Source organism: Apiospora marii, assembly GCF_038362585.1.
Source record: "Apiospora marii strain CBS 49790 chromosome Unknown utg000004l_segment0_segment0, whole genome shotgun sequence".
Classification (NCBI taxonomy): Eukaryota; Fungi; Ascomycota; class Sordariomycetes; order Amphisphaeriales; family Apiosporaceae; genus Apiospora; species Apiospora marii.
Genome location: NW_027117375.1, coordinates 1379611 through 1402556, shown reverse-complemented (window position 1 = coordinate 1402556; position 22946 = coordinate 1379611). Strand labels below are relative to the sequence as shown.

Sequence of the window (22946 nt, the reverse complement as noted above, 5' to 3'; positions counted from 1 at the left end):
GATGGAAGACATATGCCGCTTGTGTATACATTAAAGCTTATACTGCCTCAACCATCTCCTGGAGCCAAGTGATTCTCGTCGAGCCTGAAGCTCTGGTCAGGTTGGTATTCTTCAAACAGCTTGATCCCAGCCAGTCTCCCTGCACGGTGCAGCTGCTCTCTACACCAGAGCCTCTGGGACATGCCGACAGAGTCCAGACTACATGCAACCTGCAAAGGCCAAGTTGCATGCTTGAACCTTGTCTGACAGGCGTCCGATCCCTCGTCATAAACCAGCTTGTTTCCGTCCATTGGCGCACTCACGACGCGCAACTCCCCCGCGATGAAGGCATTGCTGCACACTATGATGTCCGTCATTTGCTCTACCACGAGGCGGCAGCGGTCTGTCATGACTGGGTCGGCGACCCCGAGGCCCCCATCGCAGAGCGATAGGATTTTCAGGTGTGCATCGTTGACAAGCAATCGGACGGCGGCGTACTTGGCCCACAGCACGGCGTAGGACAGCTTTGAGTACGTGTAGACTTTCGAGGACGGAAGATGTCGTGTTCGCTTGGGTTCAATAGATGGCTTGAGTGTGTGCTGCTGATAGGCCCAGGAGAGCTGGAACTGGCGGGCCCAGTCCTGGAGCATCCTGTCGAGCTCTTGTACTTCCTTTTTCATACCCAGCATTGCCTGACTAAAAGATTCACCGGGTTGAGAGGGGGTCTTCGTCGGTCCGAAAAGGCGCAACACTCGATGGCGGAGATCTGCGATCCGCACGGTGACGCGATCGTGCACCAGCTCGAGCCCAGCTTCGCCGAAGCCTTCCCCGTCCTTCATCCACCCCGGGACCTCCAGACCATGCATGAGCAGGTACCGAAGCAGCCCCCGCCGGCTCTCCTTGACGATCGGCGAGCAGCCGTCGCTGCCGTGGCAGGCCCTCCCGTCGTCGCGCAGGTGGTCCCTCCAGTGCTGGAGTATCGCCATGGCCCCGCCGTAGTGGTGCGCCGGGCTCGCCCGGAGCTTTCGCCACAGGTCCGCCTGTCCGTGTGTGCTGGCGTCGAACCGACTGAGGAAGAAGACGCCCAGGAGGCACTCATCCAGGTTGTCGGGGCCCAGGAGTGCGACGGACCGCCGCGCCAGCGAGAGGAGGGCTTGATGGTAGTGCGCCGCTTCGGCGCTGGCGCGCACGTCGCCGCCGCCGCGGACGCGTGAGTAGGTCTCGAGGGCCATACAGCGGATCGCGGCGTCGAGCAGCGCCGAGGGGGACTCGGCGGCGATGCGGCAGATGTAGTCGTCGAGGGTCTTGGTCACGTCCAGGGCGTCGGACGGCAGGGGTTGCATGTAGTGGTTGAGGTAGAACGTGACGGCTTGGACCTGGAGGCTCAGCTGCAGCGGTGCCGGGATTGTGTCCCCTTCGGGGTGGCGGCTGCTGACGGGTTCTCCGGCGCCCGGAAGAGCTGGGCGGGGACCCCTCGGACGCCTCACCTGCCCGCTTGCGTACTGGTTCTCGAAGTGGATGTCGAGGACTTTCTTCTTCCAGAGGCAGGGCCTGCGGGATAGCGTGCATCTCTTGCATGTGGGCTTGGCACCGTCACACTAAGAGAGCGACTGGGTCAGATGGTATTCTGGCCATTCGACCCGCGGCAACGCACCTTGATCCGCCGCTGCCTACATGTCTCACATCCCACCCGGGTTTGCGCCATATCCAGCCCTTTCTCGTACTTGGACAGTAACACCGGCTTTGTGCGCGCGGTTCAGTCGTCACTGCAGGGTGTCTTGTTTCGCATTGGTTGGTCAATAACGGAAAAGAGTACCAACTGCGATTGACGGAGTCAGCAGTGACCCGTCAAGATGATGTAATTGCTTGCTTTTGGGACACGAAACCTCGTGGAGTTTCTCCCGTAACGGCAAGCGTGCTGCACGCCACTTTTTTAAGGCTTGCTTACCTACGGGGTTTCCTACCTTAACTCCGTCAGATGGATCAACGCATGCGTGCATGAAGTGATGCATCTCTCTCAGGTGTGCATCCGATGACTTAGCAAAACAGCTGGATCATACTCCACGGAACGTAAGTAAGCAGGGAGTCGGCTCGCAGGGTTTCTCCCAATTGGGCAAGGTTCGTCGTATAATTGTCCATTGATACCACAACGCGGACATAACGGACAGAATGGCTTTCTATCGGCCTCTAGGCCACGCCACCACCTAATCGATCTCGCCCATATACAAATGTATATAAATATGGCCTTCGCTGGAGGTGATGATGTTCGGTTATCTCCAGGAGCCCAAGAGCAATAACAACATTCCGTTTCACAATTAAGAGATCTGAACCCCCTAAAACCATTTAAAATGGCTTCAAAAATCGTCCTCATCACTGGCAAGTCTTTCTCCATCCGAGGCAAGTGGCTTTCTAATACCACCTCGCTGACCTCAAGCTATAGGTGCCAACTCCGGAGTGGGCTATGCGGCCACGCAAGTGCTCACTGGTGCCCCTGAGAAGTTCCACGTCATCATGGCCTGTCGCTCTCTGGACAAGGCGAATGCGGCCAAGGCCGAGATCGAGGCGGCCGGCATCACGGGCAGCATCTCGACGGTCCAGCTGGACGTCACCGACGACGAGTCAATCGCCAAGGCCGCCGCCTCGGTCGAGCAGCAGTTTGGGCGCCTGGACGTGCTGGTCAACAACGCCGCCATGGGGGTGTCGGACCTCGACGCCCGCACCCGCTTCCTGCGCACCATGGAGACCAACACCTTCGGGCCCTTCCAGGTGGCCAAGGCCTTCCGGCCACTCCTGCTCAAGTCGCCGTCGTCGGCGTACTCCATCTACGTCACCAGCGGCCAGGGCTCCCTCGCCAACACGTTCGAGAACCCGCCGCACCCCAACACGCCGCCCGACGCCGAGGCCTACAACGCCTGCAAGGCCGCCCTCAACATGTACATGCTGCTCGACTGGCGCGAGAGCAAGGCGACCAACGTCAAGGTCTTCGCCATGTGCCCGGGCTTCGTCGTCTCCAACCTGCGGGGCCCCAGCGAGGGCGCCAGGAACCCGGGCGGCATGGCCGGCGACCCGCGCGAGGCCGGGGAGCTGGTCCTGAGCATTGTCCAGGGTCGGAGGGATGCCGACGAGGGCCGCGTCGTCCGCAGCGAGGGGACCTGGCCCTGGTAAATAGGAGGGACGGGCCTTGGACAGTCTACGACATTGTGCCGTTCTTGTCCATCTTATCTTTCTTAATCAACATTATTTCCATCTGTCGTGCTTTCTGTCCGTGTCCAATTCAACGTGACCTAGGTACCTAGATTTGGATCTGCAACACGGCATTTCTCTCCCTTGTCCGTGTCAGCACCAAGGATACAGATTCGGATGAGCCGACTCTTCACGTGGGAGGTTGTGGCCCTCCGGAGATGAATCCGTCGTTGTGCTTACTATGGGGTAGCTGTTCTGGGGCAGCTGGGGGGGTCGCGAGAAACTAGACGCTCGTAAGCCGGGCGACAGTGACAAGCACGGCTAGTGTATACTTGGCCACCGACTAGCCTCTAGGGTCGCTCAGGGGTCACCATTTGCTGCGCAGTGTCCGTGCTCCATAAATATCTCCAAAAGGAGGGCCCGTGCAGGTCGCGATCTTAGTAGTATCTGCTTGACACACCGGATCTAGTATATCGGCCCGAGTCGGAGATGCCCTGTTGTGTTAAACTATGTACTACATACGGGGGAAATGGCTCCGTAAATGCAAAACAAATGTTCAGCTCGTGAGGGGAACTACCGTTCGAAGCACAAATATAAAGCTCTTACAGCGGCCCCTGGATTTGGTGGCCAGTATGGATGGGACTTTTGGGATATTCTTCATCCCCTTCCGCCATCTTACAGACCAAGATGGCTACGCCCAGTGTTGGAGAACTTATTGGGATACTCGTTGCTGCCTATATTGCCTACCAGATTGTCAAGGCAGTCTACAATGTATCCCCCTGGCATCCTCTGAGCCGTATTCCTGGACCTTGGCTGTCCAGTGCGACATACTTGCCGGAATTTTGGTGGGATGTTGTACAGAATGGCCGGTATACTAGTAAGATCGCGGAGATGCATCGCAAATATGGTAAGTATCACTGAAACAGTATCGAGAACATTATCTAACAGAAACCAGGCCCTATCGTTCGCATCAGCCCTAATGAGCTCCATTGCAACGACATAGACTTTGGGGACGAGATCTACGCCGTAGGAGGCCGGAAGCGAGATAAGCCGCTTCATCAAGTCAATGGCTCAGTGTAAGTAATTCTCCCCCCAAGAAAGAAAGAAAAGCCCTTATTGGTTTGTCGACCGAGAGTCTTGACTGACGCGACAAACAGGCTCAACCTGGCCGAGTTCGGGACCGTGGACCACGATCTGCACCGTCTCCGCCGAGCGCCCGTGGGCCGCTTCTTCTCGCGCTCCATGATCTCGCGGCTGCAGCCCGACGTCAAGACGCTGGTGCGCAAGCTCTGCGACAAGCTGCTGGCGCAGAAGGGCGGGCCGGCCTTCGACATCGCGGTGGCCTACAGCTGCTTCACGGCCGACGCCATCTCGGGCTATGCGTTCGGGCAGAACTTCGGCCTGCTGGACCAGGAGGGCTGGGAGCCCAACTTCCACGAGCCGACGCTCAGCACGCTGCGGCCGGGCCTGCTCTTCCGCTTCTTCCCCTTCCTCAAGAACGCGGCCGAGCTGGCGACCGTGTTTGTGGACTACCTGCCCGAGTCGACGGGGCTCTTCATCCGCGAGCTGCAGATCAACATCCCGCGCAAGATCCGCCAGACCAAGGCCGACCTCGACTCGGGGCTGGCGGCTGACAAGGAGCATCCCACCATCTTCGCCGAGCTGTACCAGACCACCGACTTGCAGGAGGACCAGAAGACCGTGGCTAGGCTGGCAGCCGAGGCGCTGGGCATTGTTGGTGCTGGAACCGAGACGACCAGCTGGACGTTGGCGGTCATCACGTACCACCTGCTGGACGAGCCGGAACTGCTGGACAGACTGACGACCGAGTTGCAAAATGCGCACATCGACCCCATGGATCTGCCCCACTGGACAGAACTGTAAGTCACAATTTGCAACAAAGAGAAAAAAACATCGCAACTGACCTAAATCCAGCGAGAAACTCCCCTTCCTCAAAACCGTCATCCAGGAAGGCCTGCGCCTCTCGTACGGCGTCTCGGCCCGGACGGCCCGCGTCGCGACGCACGAGGACCTGCACTACCACGGCGAGTGGAACAAGAAGCCGGTCGACCTGTTCATCCCGCGCGGGTACGCCGTGGGCATGTCGAGCGCCATCGTGCACCACGACGAGCGTATCTTCCCGGACTCGCACCGCTTCGCCCCGGACCGCTGGTGCGAGGGCGCCGCGCTCTGGACCCCCGACGCCGAGCGCGGCATGTTCTCCTTCTCCAAGGGCAGCCGCTCCTGTCTCGGCATGAAGTAAGTAGTCCAAGCTCTTTGTTTTTATACCCCATGCTGACCACCTCTGTGCAACTAATTAGCTTGTCGCTTTGCGAAATGAATCTGGCGCTCGCGGCCTTGGTGCTTCGGGTTCTGCCTCACATGCGTATCTTTGAGACGGACGAGAGTGATATACGGTATGACCACGACATGTTTATTCCTATGCCCAAACCCACCACCAAGGGTGTGCGTGTTACCATGGAGTAGATTGCTTTTTTCCCCAGTTTTGCTATAGGAAAAAGCGGTATCTAGCGCCTTGGCATTCTATAGCAGTTGAGTCATGAAGTATGTAGTTTGTCTTTATAGTATACCTACTCAGTCGACACACGGTGCAAATTGTCTTCACTGAGCTGGCGAAAATGCGTGACATCTTCCTACATATGTAGGTAGTTGAGTCTAGGTAGTCGGGTCGAGTCGAATAGTATCCTATTGGTTACGTAAGCGGAAATGCCCAGTAAGCCAGACACTGCCTCAGCACGGGCGCGATATTGTGCCTTAGCATAAAGTAGGCAACATTGTTGCCTAAAATAGAACAGTCGTTTAGTATAAAGTCGCCCGCAACCCCCCTTGATATTTCACCAACAACTCATCCAGACCATTCTCGGCCGATCATCTCGTCTTTATCCCCAGTGTCTATCGCAACACATCTTCATCTCGTCCCAGATCCGTGATACTGTCTCTGCGTGGCTCCAGCCCCCCACACAGTGAACACAATCCGCTTCACCATGTTGCCGCAGCTCAAGATCCACGTTGACGGCAGCGGTTCTGTCTTCCGCACGGCCGAGCGGGGCGTGCTGCACATCAGCGTCTCCAAGAGCAGCAAGTCGCAGTCCGAGTCGTCAGACGGCGTGCGCGCGACCTCGGCCCACCTGACGGCCCAGTTCCGGGCCCACGCCCGCAAGACCGAGGGCGCCGACGGCCGGCCGGCGCCGCACCCGGACGCCGGCATCACGGCCTTCACGGCCTCGTCGATGAGCACGCACTCGCAGCCCGAGTACGAGTGGGCCGACAACAAGCGCCGCGACCTCGGCCTCACCTACCACGCCACCAGCACCTTCGAGGTCGTCTTCCGCGACATGGCCCTGCTGGCCGACACGGCCGCCGAGCTGGCCGCCATGCCCCACGTCGCCATCACCTCGACCGAATGGCGCCTCACCGCCGCCACCTGCGCCGAGATTGAGCGCGAGGCCCGCAAGAAGGCCATCGAGAACGCCGTCCAGAAGGCCGACGACTACGCCGGCGTCGTCGGCCGCAAGGTCGTCGCCGTCGAGATCACCGACGGGCCCGCCTCGGCCGCCAGCAGCATCTTCAACTCCTGGCGCCGCCCTTTCAACAACACCGTCGGCGGGGGAGGGCTATTCGGCAGCTCCAACCAAACGATGCAGCAACAGGCGCCGCCGCAGCAGCAGCAGATGGCAGCGCAGCAGCAGCAGATGTTACAGGCGCAGGCGCAAAGGATGGGACAGGAGCCGGCAAACGAGGGGCCGTCGATCGAGCCGAGAACCATCACGGCCTCGGCAACGGTCAACGTCAAGTGTATCTCGGTGGACGGGGAGCCGATGAGCATGTGATGATGGTACAGGGTCCTTGTTAGCTGAAAGACGAATATTTATTCCCAACAGAATTCTCTCCTAGTACTGAAAATACATACTATTAAGTGATCTCCATCTGTATGAGCGTTCTGTTTAAATTGTTAACCAGATTGGTATTTTGCCAAAACGCCATTACTCCTTGGGCCGACCTTGCCCAAAAAATAAGATACATCTCGCTTTCCTCTGGTCTCCACCAGTCTCGTTAGCCATGCAACTCTGCCGGGGCGTAAATCGGTGCCCTTGGGCTCGAATGGAGCTCAGCGGGGTATCTTGGTGTCTTATACTCGGCGTAGCTGCTCGTGTTGTATTCAAATTCCCGTGCTTCTGGAGGCTGTTGTGTCTTGGCCTCAGACCGACGTTTTCTCCCGCGCCGGAACAGATAAACGATGGCGAAGATGGTTAGGCAAATCATTGCTAGCCCGCCGATGGCGCCACCGATAATGGCACCAGTGTTGTTGTTCGGTGTGGTGTCCCCGGCCGCGCCGCTTTGTGTTTCCGTCGTTTGTGGAGGCGAATTACTATCCTGGGGCAATGTATCAAGGGTGGATGGATTGTTATCGAAGGGCAAGGAAGTCGTCGATGCTGCTGTCCCCGAGGAGATTGGACTGGGGCCTGGGCTTGTGGGGGCCGGCACTGATGTGCCGGGTGACGTCGAAGTCGCCAAAGAGGCCGTGGGGGCGGCGAGCAGAGTTTCCGTGGTCTGGACGGTCCCGCAAGCGATATGGGCGTAGGTCTGATCTCTCCCCGAGTCAAGGAGTGCGGTGGAGCAGAAGCCAGACGAGGTACTTCGAAGGTCAGTTCTGGGCTAATCCAGCATGCGAACTCTTGGAGAGAACTCTTACCACATCATTGTGGGATAGTTGGTGTACCCCAGCTTACCGCAACCCTCGAGGCATGCATCGCGGTCAAAACAAGCCCCTGCGAAATTGCAGTCGCCCGCAGAGACAACTGTCGTCGTACAGAATCCCCAGAGTCCGCGGCTGACGTCCACACGACAGTCGAAGCCAGCTTCGGCTGTCCTTTGTCGGCTGGGGTCCCCATTATAGTAGCCACAGGTCTTCTTCGCTGGTGCACTCGTCGTCGCCACCCTCCGTTCGAGGCTGGGGGTGGCTATGTTACCGCCAGGGCCGAGGAGCCGTGACTTCGAGACTAACGCGTTCATTGATCTCGAGACTCCGCAGAGCCCATATACGCGAAAAGATGATACTAAATGAATCAGAAAACAATGATGGAAAAAGAAAGAGACAATAAGGGGGTGGGGAAACGAACGAGGAGAAGAGATGGGACTTCTGCCCCCAAGGGAGAGCAGACTTGAGGACGTTTGCGAACCAACAAGATAACATGCCGTTGGACCCCAAAGAGAGGCAACAGAAACATAGATGATGACGAAAATGCAGTGCTGCCTCAAGCGCCGACATAAATGTGTGCCGTAGCCGTCTCATTGGCTGTTTGGTTCGGGCCGAGACTGGGCAGTTACCACCTTACCCGATTGACGGCTACCCGCGCGACTGCGCGACTCTGTCTTGGTTTTGTTGGTTTCAGACAAAGACCACTCGGCGGCTAGACAAGTCCCGTTGAGGCACGGCTTTTTGGTAGAATGGCATTTCTCCCATCGACAGGGTTCCTTTCTGGATACGGACCAGCCTGCCGGGGCTGACCCGATGCAACGGCTTTTAGCGCTGAGCCCTTCGCATCACACTCGTTCGTGATTTGACTCGTTTATTTGGTTGCTTAGTACCGTCGCTCCTTGTGATACGTCGAGACCGGACACGACAGCACAAGACTGCTCAGCTCATGCAGGTCATGCGACTCTTGGTAGCATCACTTCCGTATCCAGCCCAACAGACCCTTTGGCAACCCCCCAGTCAGTTCGCCTTCTCGTATTGGCTACCTGCATGGGGTGAGATGCCCACCTTCAAAAATGGCAGTCTTCGCCCTGCCGTTTCTCTCCAACGCCATCGGGCAGTCTTGCACTCTTTCTGACCATATTAACGGCCGCGACCACCTCTTCCGAAATAGAACATGCGCCAACCCAAATCATGAAGGGGCGCCGTCTAATTATCACTCAGGTTTTGTGTGCCTTAGTTACACTCTCGATTGTCCATGTAAGCTTCCGAGGGTCCTCCACGGAGTCATGGAGCCGTTTGAAGCCGTACGTGGTGGTTCCCTGGACAAATAGCGGCGGCGCTGGCGGCGGTCATGATGATGGTGATGTTAACGGTGACGGAGATGCCGGCATTCCTATTGTTTGGAAATACAAACCGCAGCTGGACAACATCACGGCGCCTTATGTCAAATCAATCGTGAACCTGAACGATACCACACTCCCACGGTTGCAATGTCCGACTTTCAACAGTTCGCGCTATGCGTATCTGAAGACAGCAGCTGCCGGGAAGAAGGACAGCCACGATGTGCGCTACTTCTTCGCCCTGAACCTGCGGCAATCAGAGCACCTCCTTCCGCGGCTCCTTGGCTCGATAGTCGAAGCCGCCCGCTTTCTCGGCATATCCTCGTGTGCTCTGTCCATTGTCGAGGGCAACTCGCACGACGCCACGCCCCGGATCCTGACGGCCCTGCAGCCCGAGCTCAAGAAGATCGGCCTGCGGTACTTCTTGAATCTCACGGACATCAATCCCAAGGTCGGCGAGCGCATAGACAAACTGGCGCAGCTCCGGAACCTCGCCCTGGACCCGCTCTCCTCGCCGGACGTAACCGCCGACGTCGACACGACCGTCGTCTTCGTCAACGACGTGGCGCCGTGCCCGGACGACCTTCTGGAGCTGGTCCACCAGCGGCGACTCCAGTCCGCCGACATGACATGCGCCATGGACTGGACGTACGCGGGTAAAGACCCGACCTTTTACGACGTCTGGGTGGCGAGGACGCTCAAGGGCGACAGCTTCTTCCAGATTCCGCCCGACGGGAGCTGGAACCAGGCGTGGGACATCTTCGCCGGCGACCCGGACACGTTGCACCGATACAGACAGAACCTTCCGTTCCAGGTTTTCGCGTGCTGGAACGGTGCTACGGCGTTCAGCGCCGGCCCAATTTTGGGTCTGCCGGGCCGACCCGGGTCGCGGGGCCGGGGAGGCGCACGACGGCAAGGTGGCTTTCAGGGCTAACCGAGAGGGGGAATGTTATGCCGGCGAGCCCACATTGTTTTGTAAAGACCTGTGGTGGGCTGGATACGGGAGGATTGCCGTAAGTGTTCTTGGCCCTATCAGGCTGGCTGACGCCAACTCGCATTTTGCAGTCACTAACGACGCAGGCATGTTTAGGTCATCCCCTCTGTCAATATAGAATACTCTGACGAAGCATCAACAAAGATCAAGAAGCTGAAAGGCTTCACGTCAAAATGGACGGCGGAGGAGGATCTGCCTGCTACCAGGATTGACTGGCAGCAAGAGCCTCCCGCGCAGTGGAAATGCATGCACGGCTGGCATGACCAGGTCTGGGTACCGTGGAACCAGACTTTGAGTTGACAACAGGATGTAATCGGAAAATACCTAATGATGTAACGACTCACACGGCTCAGCCCAGAGCCGGATCAACTGTTGGACACTACGCAGACCCACGTGTTGACCAGTGTTGGCTGGATCAAGTTGAAGTCCACACCCTTTACGATATCGATTTGGCTAAGGAAGCGAGGTGTGCCAGGTATAGATTAGAGTCAAGTCACATACATATTTCGAGCCATGTTTATTCCTCCCCGCGTCGAGGCCAAGCTCGCGATCCATTCCTCTAGCGGACTTCCCTCCGTGCCGCGCCCTGATTCGATTGGTGGGTCTCTAGTTCTTCCACTCTACTGCAACCCTATCCGAGAAGGATCCGAAGCGTCTTTATCTGGCATGCCATCTTGCGTAGTAACCGATTGGCGAGACGGCACATCACGCTGCCTGCAGCTGCACACTTCGTCTAGAAAGGTGACGTTAACGTGTATTGCCAAGTCATGATATTATAGAGCCAAGAGACGTGTTGGTTGCAGGAAATTTCCGCACTGGACGGAAGATGAAGAAGTGGTGGTGTGTGTAGGTGGTGATCGAGTACCGACGAAATCCACGAGTATAGACTGCGAGTATAGACACTATAGAGGAGTAGATTGGCTCTCATCCCAAACAAAACCTCCCATCAGAGAGGGACCTTGGATTTACAAGCGCACTTTGGTCCACTGAGCGAATACTCATTGTTTATTACGTCATTGCAAGTCTACAGCACTTTAGTCGTCGTCATGGGCGTCAAACTTGCTGGCGCCATAGTAATGGCATTTGCCCTGGCTCAGGGGTCACTCGCTGCGCAGCCTGTCTGGGGCCAGTGCGGAGGGCAAGGATGGACTGGAGATACAACTTGCGAGTCAGGGTCGGCCTGCGCCTCGCAAAACCCATGGTACTGTAAGAGATAAAATCCCGCCCCTTTATGCGATTCTGTCGGGTGAAAGGGGGGGTGGAAGACACACGCCATCTAACGCAGGATCATGACACATAGTCCAATGCATCCCCGGCGCACCCACCCAGGCCCCCAATCCGGGTACCACCACGGCCCCGCCCACTGTGACGACAACAGCAGTCGGCGGTGGCGGCGGCGGATCGCAGACTACTAGCGTTGCCGCGACCTACTCCGTCGACCCGTCCCTGCCGGACCACACCATCTACCGGCCCGTCGACATGTAACGGCGCCTGCTCGGCCAATTCCCTGTCACACCAAGTCAGTCTACTCCTCGTTTTCTTCTTCAGACCTGTTTGGGAAGGAGAGGAAAAGAAGACAGCCATGAAGTAGAGAGACTGACGAGAAAGCCAGAACTTCCTCCTCGAGATCGCGTCCTGGGGCGTCATCGCCATCGTCTCCGGCACGCCTCACAACGGCGGCGGGACCACGGCGCAGCAGATGACCAACGGCATCACGTGGGCCGTCAGCCACGCCGGCCAGGGCACGTACGCGCACATGGACGCGAGCCGGATCGCGGCGGCGGGCATGAGCTGCGGCGGCATCGAGGCCTACGCACAGGTAAGCATGGCACCACTGAGTCGATGTATGTCAGTGACGAGACGTGACAAAACAGGCCTTCGACCCCCGCGTCACGACCATCGGCATCTTCAACTCGGGCCAGTACGACGCCGGCGGCACCAACAACGTGCTCCCCCGCATCACCAAGCCCATCTTCTTCTTCCTGGGCGGACCCAGCGACATCGCGTACGGCAATGTAGGTCTCTCATGCTCTCTCTCTCTGTCCCTCCGTGTGTGCTACCATCTCCCGTACGCAATCAGCTGACCAAATGCTTCTCCCACCAGGGCATGCGCGACTACGCCGCCGTGCCATCCGGCCTCCCCACCTGGGTGGGCAATTACCCCGTCGGCCACGGGGGCACATACGGGGACCCCAAGGGCGGCAAGTTCGGGACCGCCGGACAGCACTGGGCGCGCTGGGTGCTGCGCGGGGACACGTCGGCAGCCTCGTACTTCACCGGCAACGGCGCCCAGCAGGATGGCTGGACCGTCGAGAGCAAGAGCCTGAACAACCTGCAGACCACCCCCATCTAAGCGAAAGAAAGACACAGACAGGGAGGGACTTCTCATATTTCACGTAGTCGACGGGAATTGGGATTAAGAGATACCTATTAGCAATGTGAACACATCATATCTTCTTTAAAATTCTGCATGGTGGTATCATGTGCCGAGCCCTTATCTAACAAGGGGCCAGCATTACTAACAAACAGTGCTACACATTCTCTCAAGGACACACGACACCTCCCAATGATACGTGTAAAAACAAAGGAGAAAGGCATTCCGGCAGCCAGCCGGAAACAGCCAATGATTGTATAATGCCTCAATCCCCAACCATCTAATCCATCCCGAACCCCCCACCCCGCTCGCCGCCATAGCTGTCTCGCGATATATACGCCGCAAGCTTCAACCTCGTCCTTCGAGACGGCACAATCCTGATGAGCGGTGAAGTCGTCGATGTCGGTCGGTTCAAGGGGCTGTAGTGCAGAATTGAACATGCCCTATACATTTGGCCATGGAACCACTCTAGCTTCGTCCAGGCAAGGCCGGCAAGGCTTTATCGAGGCTGTCTTTGCTGAGCCGGCCCCGTGGTATACTGCCTATACTGCTAGCGGCACTGGCGCCACTCCCGCTGCGCTTCCTCCCATAACCGCCACCGCTGCTTGCATTCAAGTAGCTCGATTTCGGTGGAGTGGGCGGGCCTCGGCCTCCGATGCCATGGGGGCCCAGGTCCGTGAACCCATCCGGTCTGCTGACACTCGGCGTATCCATGGCACTGGGCGTGAATGGTCGGCCTCCGCCCGTGTTCTCCTCGCGACTCCTACCACTCACACTCCCCGCCTCCGCTGTTTCTTCCACCACAGGTAGCACCGTGTGTGAATTCCCCTTCCCTATCGTATTGGGTCCCATGTTGTTGGCCGTCGATATCTTCCGCTCCGGTACCTCTTGTTCTTTGGCCACGTCCTTCTCCTTCTTGAACGCCTTCCGGCTGGCCTTTTCCAGTGTGGGGTTGGGCTCCGGAGACCTTGGACTGCGTAGTCCCGGAGGTGCGGGTGGCAGATAGTTCGGAGCTGGTGGTGAGGCCGTTGGTTCAAGACGGGCACCATTTGCCGCCGCTTCCTCAGCCTCGGCTTCAGCGACCGCAATGGCGTGCTCACGGTCAAGCGCATCTCGTTCGGCTTCCTCGGAAGACATGGTGACGCCTTCCATGAATTTGATGAAGCGCTCGCCGTACTCCTCTGGCGGAAGAGCCGAGATTTGTGTACGGTCACTGGACAAACCTTTCCAGAAGTGCTCAATCTTTTTGATCACTCCGTACTGTTCCGGGTGGGTTAGTTTTGGTATAATCGGTGAAGTAAGGGAGATGAAACACATACGTGAGTAAGGCAGTCAATGACGCCGAGATAGTAAACCTCCTCTCCCGCGGTGTTGTCCTCGTGAGTGGCCCTCAAACCGCCATCATCGCTGTAAAAGATCCCCCCGGGCCGGTTTCCCTCTTCCAGTTCTTCGGGCATCCTGTTGCTGGTCTGGCCCATGGGTACTGGCCGTTCCGCGTGGATCATCTGCCTCAACTCTCTCGCCTTACGGGCACTTTCGAGCTTAGATGGTGTCCGCATGAGGATCTGGTGCGGGTCCGTTTCATCACTTGGACCTTCGCGGCCGCCCGGGTTGAAGACCTGCAGAGTTTTGTCGCGAAGATTCTCCTCGTTACCCTTCTTCAAGTCGTGAACGCCAATGAGCAAGGAATAGTCCATAATCTTCAGCTTCTGCATCAAGCGCACATCGCGTGATAGCTGTTCCAGAAACAGCCGCTTCTTGGCAAGACCCAATTCGAGGTGTCTCTTCCGGCGTAGCCAGTTCAGGTCCTTGAGTGTTGCACGGGGGTTCTTCTCGAGCTCCTCTTCTTTGTAGTCGCGACCAACCGTGGAGCCCTTCAGATCGAAAGTCTGGTGAATGTCGCGGTGTGGGGGGAACAGATTGTTCATGACGACGAAGTGAATCTTCTTGCCGTAGGGCATCTTGACGCGATGAAGACCGTAGAACTGGGAGAGGAGGGTGTTGGGGTTGTCGGCAACGTGGTTGTAGTATTCCTTAAGGATACGTCGCAGGAATTTGTGCTCGCCGTGATGAATGGTCTTGATGATGTACTTGTAATCCCGAGAGAAGTAGAAGAAGCTACCGCTCTTTCCCGGAGACCCAAGCTCAGAGAGTATGTACTTACCAGTCAATGACATGAGGTAGTCGGCGGGATCCAACCTAAAGAGAGCTCGCAGGTGCCGAAAGACCCAGGGCGCATAATCCTTGAACTTGAAGTCGTATTTGGCCGATGGCACCAGCTCGTTCCCGGCGATATCAAACGTCGACTTCTGTTTTGCCTCGAAGTCGGCATCAGTCAATGGACGGTCGAGCTTGGCGTTGGTCCGCGATACCGAAACGCGGATACCCGTCAACATGTTGTAGGCAGTGGTCCAGTTGGCATGATTCTCATCCACCTTGGTCCCCACGAGCACTTTGTCATCATCGATGTCGTCCTTTCTCTTCTTCTTAGCTCGCTTCTGCCTGTATGCTTCCGCCCATCGCAGAGCATCCTCGTCGGGCACCACTTCATCGCGGACCGCCTCCGAGTGTAACGAACGCGTGTTCTTACGACCGAGATTAAGCGATCCTCTGCGACCACCAGCCCCTGGGACGGTTGGAGAGTAGCGCCCGCTGGCATAAGCGCCGTCAACGCCGTCTTTGGACGCACGTCCAGTGACCTTGGGCACTTCTAGAGTATGTCTGTGCTTGAGTTGAGCAGGTGGTGGCTGCAGCGCCGACGGCGAGGTCGCCGAGGTAGATGCTGCAGGCGAAGAAAACCTCTGCTGGATTCCCGCGTTCGTAGGGTACGGGCTTAGATTCTGAGAAGTATCGTTGGAGGCTCGGGGTGTGCGGTCGCCATTAGGGATTGACCGCGACGGCATGGCATCGACAGGAGTTTGCTGGAGGGATCCTCGTGCCGAAGACTCGCCCGAGCTCCTGATGGCATGTTGTTGAGAGGGCAGCCCCGCGTAATCCCCCCTTGACGTAGATGGAGCGCCGGATGCAGCATTCTCGGCGCGGTCGTTCGGGGAGGGCTGTGCGTGGCCATTTGATCGATTCCAAAACCCTGTCCGGCCTGGTGGGTTGTGTTTTTCGATGCTGGGACTGCTCCCATTCGTCATGCCGTAGCTCGATTGGGAGCCATTGGGCAACGGCGACATGCTCGGGCTGTGTGCTCCATTCATCCGAGCTCGATGGTCGGAGGTATCCGAGGAGTGGGAGGAAGAGTTGTCGAATTCGCTGAGGCTGTCGTTCGTGTCCCGTGCAGAGTCGTGTCGCTGATGATGCCCAACCGCGGTCTGAGACAGGGACTTATCGAAATGCTGGTCGTCGCTTAAATGAACCACGCCGTTGTGAGATGCATATATGGGCGAATTTTCGTTGGCGACGAACGATGGCATCTCGCTACTGCAGAGTGCTGGGGGATGTTGTTGTTGTTGTTGTTGTTGTTGTGGTTGTCGCGGCTCGCTCGTTACTGGCTAGTTGTGACTATGCATCGGTGTCGTGGGTATTGTACGAGACGGCTGGCCAAGTTTGCCCTTCCAGGTTCGACTTGAGGAAAAGAAGTCGAAGCCGGGCGCTGGTCGAGAACAAATTGAACTTCCGTCCCTCCTCCCTGCTTTCCGCTCTCGATGGATGCCTCGCTTGGTCGTGTTCCGCTTTAACCGAGTGCTTCTGAGACAGGCAAAAGGGAGTACGAGTACAGGCAGAGGCTGGAGGCACAGCTGTTGGAGGGGGTGATAAGGTTAATTGAGCGATAGTAGTTGCTGAATGTCAATGTGGAAGGGGAAATGGGCCAAGTGAGGGAGGTTATCGAAATTCAAAATAGGAGTTAAGCGCAAGTATTGATTGTCGGACAGGCCAGACAATAGAATGGATAGATCGGTAGATAGGGAGAGTGGAATTGGAGCCGCTGGAACGCGCAAAGACGTCGGGTTTCGTTTACGTTGCGTTGCGTTGTATGCAAGTGCCCCCCGGGAAGATCAAAATCATGGACGGTGGATGGGTTCACTCATCTCATGCACGAAAAAGAGTAGGTTAGTAGAAAGACAACAGGCGGACTTGAGACTGGGCTGGGCTGGGCAGGCGGCTGGACTGGACTTGGACTGGAACTGGAGAGAGTAGAGAGGGAGGGAAAGTTGGCTACTAGTTGGCACAGGCACAGGCAGAGGCAGGCATCTCAAAGCAAGCATAGCACAGGGCGGGCCACACGCAGAAGAGCGAGCAGGCCAGGGACTTGGCAAAGGCACAGGCCTACTGGCCTGACTGGGGCCTGCTGGGCCGGGCTGCAGAACTGGCACCTCGCTGAGCTGGTTCTCCAATCTATGCTCGCAGTGCACGGTGTGGAGCCCGGACCGACACACGCTGGCCAATATCTCCCTCATTCCGCCGTCTGATTGGTAACCAAGTCAAGACAGCTTCTTGTAATCTTCCTCCCCGCCCTCCCCCTTCTTCATGCCCAGGGGTTCCCTCGCTGCAGCAGATAGCGAACACCCGTGGGGAGGTAGAACTTCGGAGGTTATTTTATTTTGAGCATCTACCCAGGTACAGCTCGCCAGGCATCCTGTTGTATGGAAACGAGCATCAACAGTTGAGATTGAACGGATGAGCAACTACCAGAATCTGCAATTGTATGTTCACCTGTGTAAATACACGTGTGGTGCTAGGGGGGTGTTCCAGGAATTGGAAGAGACCCCGAAAAGCGTGACGACATTAGGCAGTAGCAGGTTTTTTTTTTCTTCCCTCCTACCTAGCTTTTGGGTGCATTTCTACCTACTTCTTCAACAGTACCTACAGTACTCCGTACCTGCGGCTCTACAAATACCTACCTAGGTATGTAGTAGGATCGCTAACCTTCGATCGATTGATCTACAGCTGCACGGCTGCATTGCTTCTGGCCATAGTTCAAGTACACTTACGTAGCAGCATTTCTTGATCACGAGGCAGTGGCTGTTGAACTATTGATATGGCACCTTGGTCTAGCTGTCTGCCTTTTTAGAGGCAGGTAGTAATAAACGGTCGCCGGTTGTCGATTTGATGTGTACCTAGGAATTAGGAATCCCGCGTCAGATTGACCAATTCTTCACCCCGAGGCTTTCCAGCCGCGAGAGGCCTAGAACACGGAGGAGCTCCCAACGAAGCAAGCATATTATTGCCATCCACACCACTGAAGCTAATGGCGCCGCGCTTCCGACCGTTCGGATCCAAGCCACCATTGTGGACAAATCCCTAATTATATCCCATTTATCAGCATATGCTCAACACGCAAACGTCCCAGGATCGTGAATCAGTCGAGATTGAAGGAAATCCCGTCCTGTACGTCTTCATGCTGGTCCATTGGAAACTATCTATTATTATACTATGCCCGCTCTACTCAAAACCACATTCTATCATCGGTATCCGTACTGCAGAGGCCACTCACTCACTCGCGTCGGACCAAAGCTGCGGACGGGATAGTAGGTAGTAGGTAAGCAGCCAGCAGCCATGCTTCCTCGGGTTTCCCCTTTTCTGACAACCAACCCGCCTGCATGTTTTAAAAAAGTAAGTACGGAGTACCCGCCGTATGTGCAGCCGACACACGCACGCAGCTGCACAAGTGCGAAAGGGCGGTGTTGTTTGCTCAGCTGTCACTATCCTACTGGTAAAACCCTCGACTCCGTCGTATTGTGCATAGGGTCGGATCAGCGCGACATGCGAGCCAAAACCAGACCAGCCCCCATCAACCACTTCTCCACGCAAAGCGCAATCTCCTTTTCGTGCTTGGCCACCGCAGAGGCCACATGCTGCGGCATCGTGAGGACATCCCGCATTTGCCGATTGCCGTGTTTTCCTTTCTTTTTCTATTACTGCTTCAGAGCTTGGCGACCTCTGCCCGTCAGGTGACTTTGGCCGTTCCTCGCAGTGGATGGTGGGCTCGGAGGCCGAGGACTCCAATTTGCGCGCTCTTCGCTGCCCAAAAGTGCAAACCACTGGTCACATCCGTCCGTACATCAAAAAAGTCCCTTTCGAAACCAACCAACCGTGGCTTTTTCGGCACGCCAACGAGCAGCAGGGAATTGAGAACGTTCAAAGAAAGCCCAGCCACGACCATCGCCTTGATGCTTGATTCTTTGCCAACGGAAGAAGCGAGGCTCTACCAGCGTTCAGCTGGTCCCCTGCCAAGCACCGAAAGAGCGACCATTCACTAGCGATCAACAGCTATGAGGTCACCGTAAAGCATGCGCTGTGTCCATCAATGCACCGATCTTCATCATCCCGAGCAGCTAACTTCCTCCTTCCAACGTGCCAAATAACCCCCTCGGAAATCTGTCGTCAATCTCTCTGAGGCCCCAAAGCTCGATTGCAGCCATGCCCGTCTCCCATCTGCCCCTTATCACGTAGAAGGGTCTGGAAGGGATCTTCTAACGTCTGGTCGCGTTGCCAGCCAAAAACCCCTGGTCGGACGATTGCTGGACATTTCGCCGCCGTGTTGCGTGGGGCGGCTGAAAGCGAAGAGAATACCATGCTCATTCGTAATCTTATCCACAGAGAATCTGCCCGACACCTGACGATCAATGTCAACTAATAAAGACCAAGTATGATCCTACGGTACCTGCCAGCAGCTGGCAGTGCTCAATACGATCTGATAACCATGGGCATTGCCATCGAATCAGCATTTCTAAGCAGCAACCGGGGTGAATGGGCAATTGTTGTACAATGAGCGATATTTCGCATATCTTGCTAAAGCTGAGAGTCCTCATCTTCGCCCCACGTTTCATCTATGTCGAATCCCAACGCCCGGTGAATGCTTGACAATATTATACAATGTGCTGCTGGTCTTCGGTTGCAGTATATCCGTCTCGTATCGTAAAACCAAAAGGCGTGTTGTATGTCTCCTGGTCCACTCAAAGGCCGACCCTATCTTCTCGGTTCAGGCTAGCCGGTCCTTGCCTCACATCTTGTTCGCATTTTCCTTCTCTAACCTCTCGAAGGTCTTCTTCTTTTGGTAGTCTGCGACGCGGAACTTCTTGAAATATGTGACCTGAGGGAGTGGAGAAAAAAAAACGTCTCAGCAAAGGGCGCCGAGCGGAACGGGGGCCAGTCAATAAATGCTACTACTACTCACCCAAGCCGCAGCGCAGTCTTGCTCGAACTGCTTGTTCTCCGGGGCGCATTGTTTCTCGGCCGTCTTCTTTCCCTCGCCGTTCAGCGAGTCGATGACATTGTGCTTGTCCAAGCAGCTGTAGAACTGGTCGCGTGCCTCCCAGCACTTCTTGCGCTCTGATCGGTCGGGAGCCACAGCGCCCTTGCGAACCTCATCGGCGCGCTTGGTCTCGCCGAGGAGAAGTAGTCGAATATGCCCATGGTTGGCGGGTGGATTGGCGGAGCGGTTTGTTGTGTACTCGGTCGAATTGAAGCGCGCGGTCGCTGGTCTTTGGATTCCAAATCGGTTTGGTCGCGATGATGCAGGTTGGTTGCTTGTGAGGTCACCAATGCCGGAAATAGAATATGTCACCTAGCGTTGGCGTCGTAGCTCTCTCCCTCTCTTTGCAGGCTCGCTGGAAGCTATTCCAAGCCAATCGATTGAAATACAGTGGGGGTTGGCGTACCATGTCCCTCCCAAAACAGTAGGCGGCCAGTGGGAGGACTGGCAATTGGCAGCGCTCTTTAGTGCTTGTCCGGGTACCCCACGTACCTTACTTACCTACACTGAAGCTTCCACCAATTAACATCGCAGCTTGAACAGTTGATCGATCGTGTTACTACCACCGACACACATCTTTACTATTGACACACCGGGAAGCCATCTCCAGTGTTCTGTTTTCATATCCGGTTCGAACATGGGCCTACACTTACCCACAGACGATAAGTACAGAAGGTCACAATGGTAAACGCTCCAAATGAGAGCCTCGTCGCATATGGCACACATTATTGACTTTAGCTGGTCTCCTAACTAACCAGCTCACACCAAAAAGATACGAAAGGTAGGGTCGGCATAGCCAAGTTGCAATTGATTATGGGTCATTATTTATGCATGCAGGGCCAGCTCGGAACATGGCATCGGCCCCTATTTATAATCCACCCTGATGGTCCAGTTGTCCGTGGCCTCATCGTGCTCGGTCAGGGTGACGGTGACGCCCCACTCCTCCATAGTCAAGGACGACTTCCGGGGCGACTGGAAGGACAGCGGCGCGACGTTGGAGGTGTAGCCGCCGCACCAGTGCAGGTCGACGTCGAGGTTGTCGAGGACGCGGACGGGGCCCTTGCCCGACGGCACGGTGGTGTCGACCCTGTAGAGCAGGACGCCGGGCCCGCACAGCTCGTCGTCGACGCCGTTCTTGGTGCGCGCCTCGGCCACCAGCGCCGTGGTGCCGCTGGTCGCCACCACGACGGCCTGCGTGCTGTCCGGGCCGTCGGCCTTCTTCTCCAGCGGCGCCAGCACGTGTGTCGTCGAGCCCTTCTCCGTGATGCAGTCCACCGCCGAGTCCTCGAGCCAGCCCATCCGCCACTTGTCCCAACCGAACATGTCGGGCGCCTGCTCGAACGTGACGCCCATCACGCTGAAGCCGCCGACGAGGTCACCGGGGAGACCGCTGTCGTCGGTCAGGTAGTAGTCGGGAAGACCCAGGGTGTGGCCCGTCTCGTGTGCCATCGCCTTGAAGCCCTTCTTGTTGTAGCCGCCGTAGAAATCGCCGCCTAACGCGACGGTCTTCTGGGCCACGGACGTGCCGGCGCTGGCGGTGCCGTTGCCGGCGCTGACGGTGTCGTTGCCGTTGCTGGCTGTGCCGTTGCCGTCGCTGTTGGGCATGCGCACCTCGGCCGCCCAATTGTACGTGTACGACCTGGAGAAGGAAGCGGTCGGCGGCGCAATCAGGTACAGGATGTCCATGTCGGGGAAGATGGAGGCATCGGCGTTGTGCGCCTGCATGTAGGCGTCCAGAGCGTCCTGGATGTACTTCTCCAGGTAGAAGCTCGGCATGCCGTTCTCCCAGGGGTACGAGGCGGCGGTGGCGGGCATGCGGTAGATCTGCTGCGTGTCGCCGCTGATCTCAAGCGACAGCTTGCCGTACGATGACGTGCGGTACCAATCCTCGGTGGCGACGGCGTGGCTGTCGAACAAGCTCTACGGGTCGGAGCCGTTGCCCTGGGCGTCGGGGAAGTCAATGAACATCATCCACCCCTTGACGGTGCCGGTGCTCTTGACGCTGTTGGGCATACCAAAGCCCGCGGGCATCCATCCGTCTCCGGACGCAAGCTTGCAGGCACTTTGGGAAGTGGCCGCCAGGTTCTTCAGTAGAGGAATGGTGGGGGTGGCGGAAGCGCCAGACCAGAGGCCCAGGGCCGCGACGGCGGCAGTGAGCTTAGAGATCATAGTAAAGACTGGCAGGTGGTGCTTGGTTCACCAAATTCCGTAATGAGTGACGTTGGATGCGGATGCTTCCTTTGGGGCCCAACCTTGACATTCAACGGCGCCCATCTTAACTACTTATACAGTCGAGGTGGTGGGTACTATCACGGAGGATGAGGCATGGTCGGGTGGACTATCTTTAAATACGGGATGGCCGGTGGACTCCTCAGGCCATGCCTGGCAGCAAGTGCCGGCCTCCTGTGTGAGAAGAAGTCTGAAGCCCTGTAAGGAGCAACAGGGGCCCTGCAGCGGGCCGTGCTAGTTGTCGGTGGCAGGCGCGCCAAGCCTTCTTCTCGTATCAAGACACGCTCCATAACCATACCTAAATCTGAAATTGGACGTTGGTTTTATTGATTTCTATTTTGGTCTTGATATCCTATATACTCGTGTGGTCCCAGGATTAAACACTTCTGTTTTATACATCTTTTTATTCCTCTCTTGACGGTGGAAAGCGCAAGCTCTTGACCGTAATAAATGCTGCGCTTACCGGTTTGGCCAGTAAATTCGGGCCGTGCGCCAGCCAGGCACCCAGCACCGTCCGTTCGTTAGCCAGTCTGCCAGTGTGGGTCCAAATGACAGAATGGCAGCTTTGGAGAGATTGCCGATATCCATACGTACATGTGTTGTTTGACAAGTAATTAGCTACAGTAATATGGGAATTCATGGTGCCGTAAACAACGAAAACAACCACGCCTTCTACCGACTATCGCAGCCTCGCCCCTCTCCGCGCCAGAGGAGCTTCCAAAAACAAAGTCTCGCCCGGTAATCGATGATAGTGCCTACCCGTCGAGTCCGGAGATGATCACATCATAACCACCAACGAGTTTCAACCACCTACCTCCCTTTCTCTTCGATCCGCTCTTTTGCACCGCTTCAAAACACCCACATCACGGCCTTTGGTTCTACTGTGCGCAATTCCGGCTCTCGGCCAGCTGGCTACTTCTAGA

At 56.6% G+C, this 22946-nt stretch overlaps 9 protein-coding genes across 9 annotated transcripts; 4 read left to right on the top strand and 5 right to left on the bottom strand.

The window, feature by feature from the left end:
• Positions 1-47: 47 nt before the first annotated feature.
• On the bottom strand, positions 48-1979 carry PG985_006388 (uncharacterized protein; the record flags this gene model as incomplete). Its single annotated transcript, XM_066826157.1, has 2 exons — positions 48-1577; positions 1944-1979. 2 exons carry the CDS (start codon positions 1977-1979, stop codon positions 48-50), a joined length of 1566 nt encoding a protein of 521 aa, XP_066685764.1.
• Positions 1980-2219: 240 nt separating this feature from the next.
• PG985_006387 (uncharacterized protein) lies at positions 2220-5649 on the top strand (the record flags this gene model as incomplete). Its single annotated transcript, XM_066826156.1, has 7 exons — positions 2220-2235; positions 2420-3140; positions 3771-4069; positions 4118-4238; positions 4320-5042; positions 5098-5421; positions 5484-5649. The coding sequence occupies 7 exons, from the start codon at positions 2220-2222 to the stop codon at positions 5647-5649; spliced, it is 2370 nt and encodes a 789-aa protein (XP_066685763.1).
• Positions 5650-6167: 518 nt separating this feature from the next.
• On the top strand, positions 6168-7013 carry PG985_006386 (uncharacterized protein; the record flags this gene model as incomplete). The annotated part of the gene is made up of 1 exon (XM_066826155.1): positions 6168-7013. The coding sequence occupies one exon, from the start codon at positions 6168-6170 to the stop codon at positions 7011-7013; it is 846 nt and encodes a 281-aa protein (XP_066685762.1).
• Positions 7014-7236: 223 nt separating this feature from the next.
• On the bottom strand, positions 7237-7884 carry PG985_006385 (uncharacterized protein; the record flags this gene model as incomplete). The annotated part of the gene is made up of 2 exons (XM_066826154.1): positions 7237-7819; positions 7877-7884. The coding sequence occupies 2 exons, from the start codon at positions 7882-7884 to the stop codon at positions 7237-7239; spliced, it is 591 nt and encodes a 196-aa protein (XP_066685761.1).
• A 1189-nt stretch (positions 7885-9073) lies between these two features.
• On the top strand, positions 9074-10516 carry PG985_006384 (uncharacterized protein; the record flags this gene model as incomplete). The annotated part of the gene is made up of 2 exons (XM_066826153.1): positions 9074-10139; positions 10335-10516. 2 exons carry the CDS (start codon positions 9074-9076, stop codon positions 10514-10516), a joined length of 1248 nt encoding a protein of 415 aa, XP_066685760.1.
• Positions 10517-11262: 746 nt separating this feature from the next.
• On the top strand, positions 11263-12569 carry PG985_006383 (uncharacterized protein; the record flags this gene model as incomplete). The annotated part of the gene is made up of 5 exons (XM_066826152.1): positions 11263-11422; positions 11517-11697; positions 11825-12035; positions 12091-12231; positions 12321-12569. The coding sequence occupies 5 exons, from the start codon at positions 11263-11265 to the stop codon at positions 12567-12569; spliced, it is 942 nt and encodes a 313-aa protein (XP_066685759.1).
• Positions 12570-13058: 489 nt separating this feature from the next.
• On the bottom strand, positions 13059-16012 carry PG985_006382 (Phosphatidylinositol 4-phosphate 5-kinase its3; the record flags this gene model as incomplete). Its single annotated transcript, XM_066826151.1, has 2 exons — positions 13059-13850; positions 13910-16012. 2 exons carry the CDS (start codon positions 16010-16012, stop codon positions 13059-13061), a joined length of 2895 nt encoding a protein of 964 aa, XP_066685758.1.
• A 3530-nt stretch (positions 16013-19542) lies between these two features.
• Positions 19543-20323, bottom strand: PG985_006381 (uncharacterized protein; the record flags this gene model as incomplete). Its single annotated transcript, XM_066826150.1, has 3 exons — positions 19543-19632; positions 19717-20018; positions 20296-20323. 3 exons carry the CDS (start codon positions 20321-20323, stop codon positions 19543-19545), a joined length of 420 nt encoding a protein of 139 aa, XP_066685757.1.
• A 335-nt stretch (positions 20324-20658) lies between these two features.
• PG985_006380 (M6 metalloprotease) lies at positions 20659-21963 on the bottom strand (the record flags this gene model as incomplete). Its single annotated transcript, XM_066826149.1, is given in 2 exon segments — positions 20659-21700; positions 21719-21963. The coding sequence occupies 2 exon segments, from the start codon at positions 21961-21963 to the stop codon at positions 20659-20661; spliced, it is 1287 nt and encodes a 428-aa protein (XP_066685756.1).
• Positions 21964-22946: the final 983 nt, after the last annotated feature.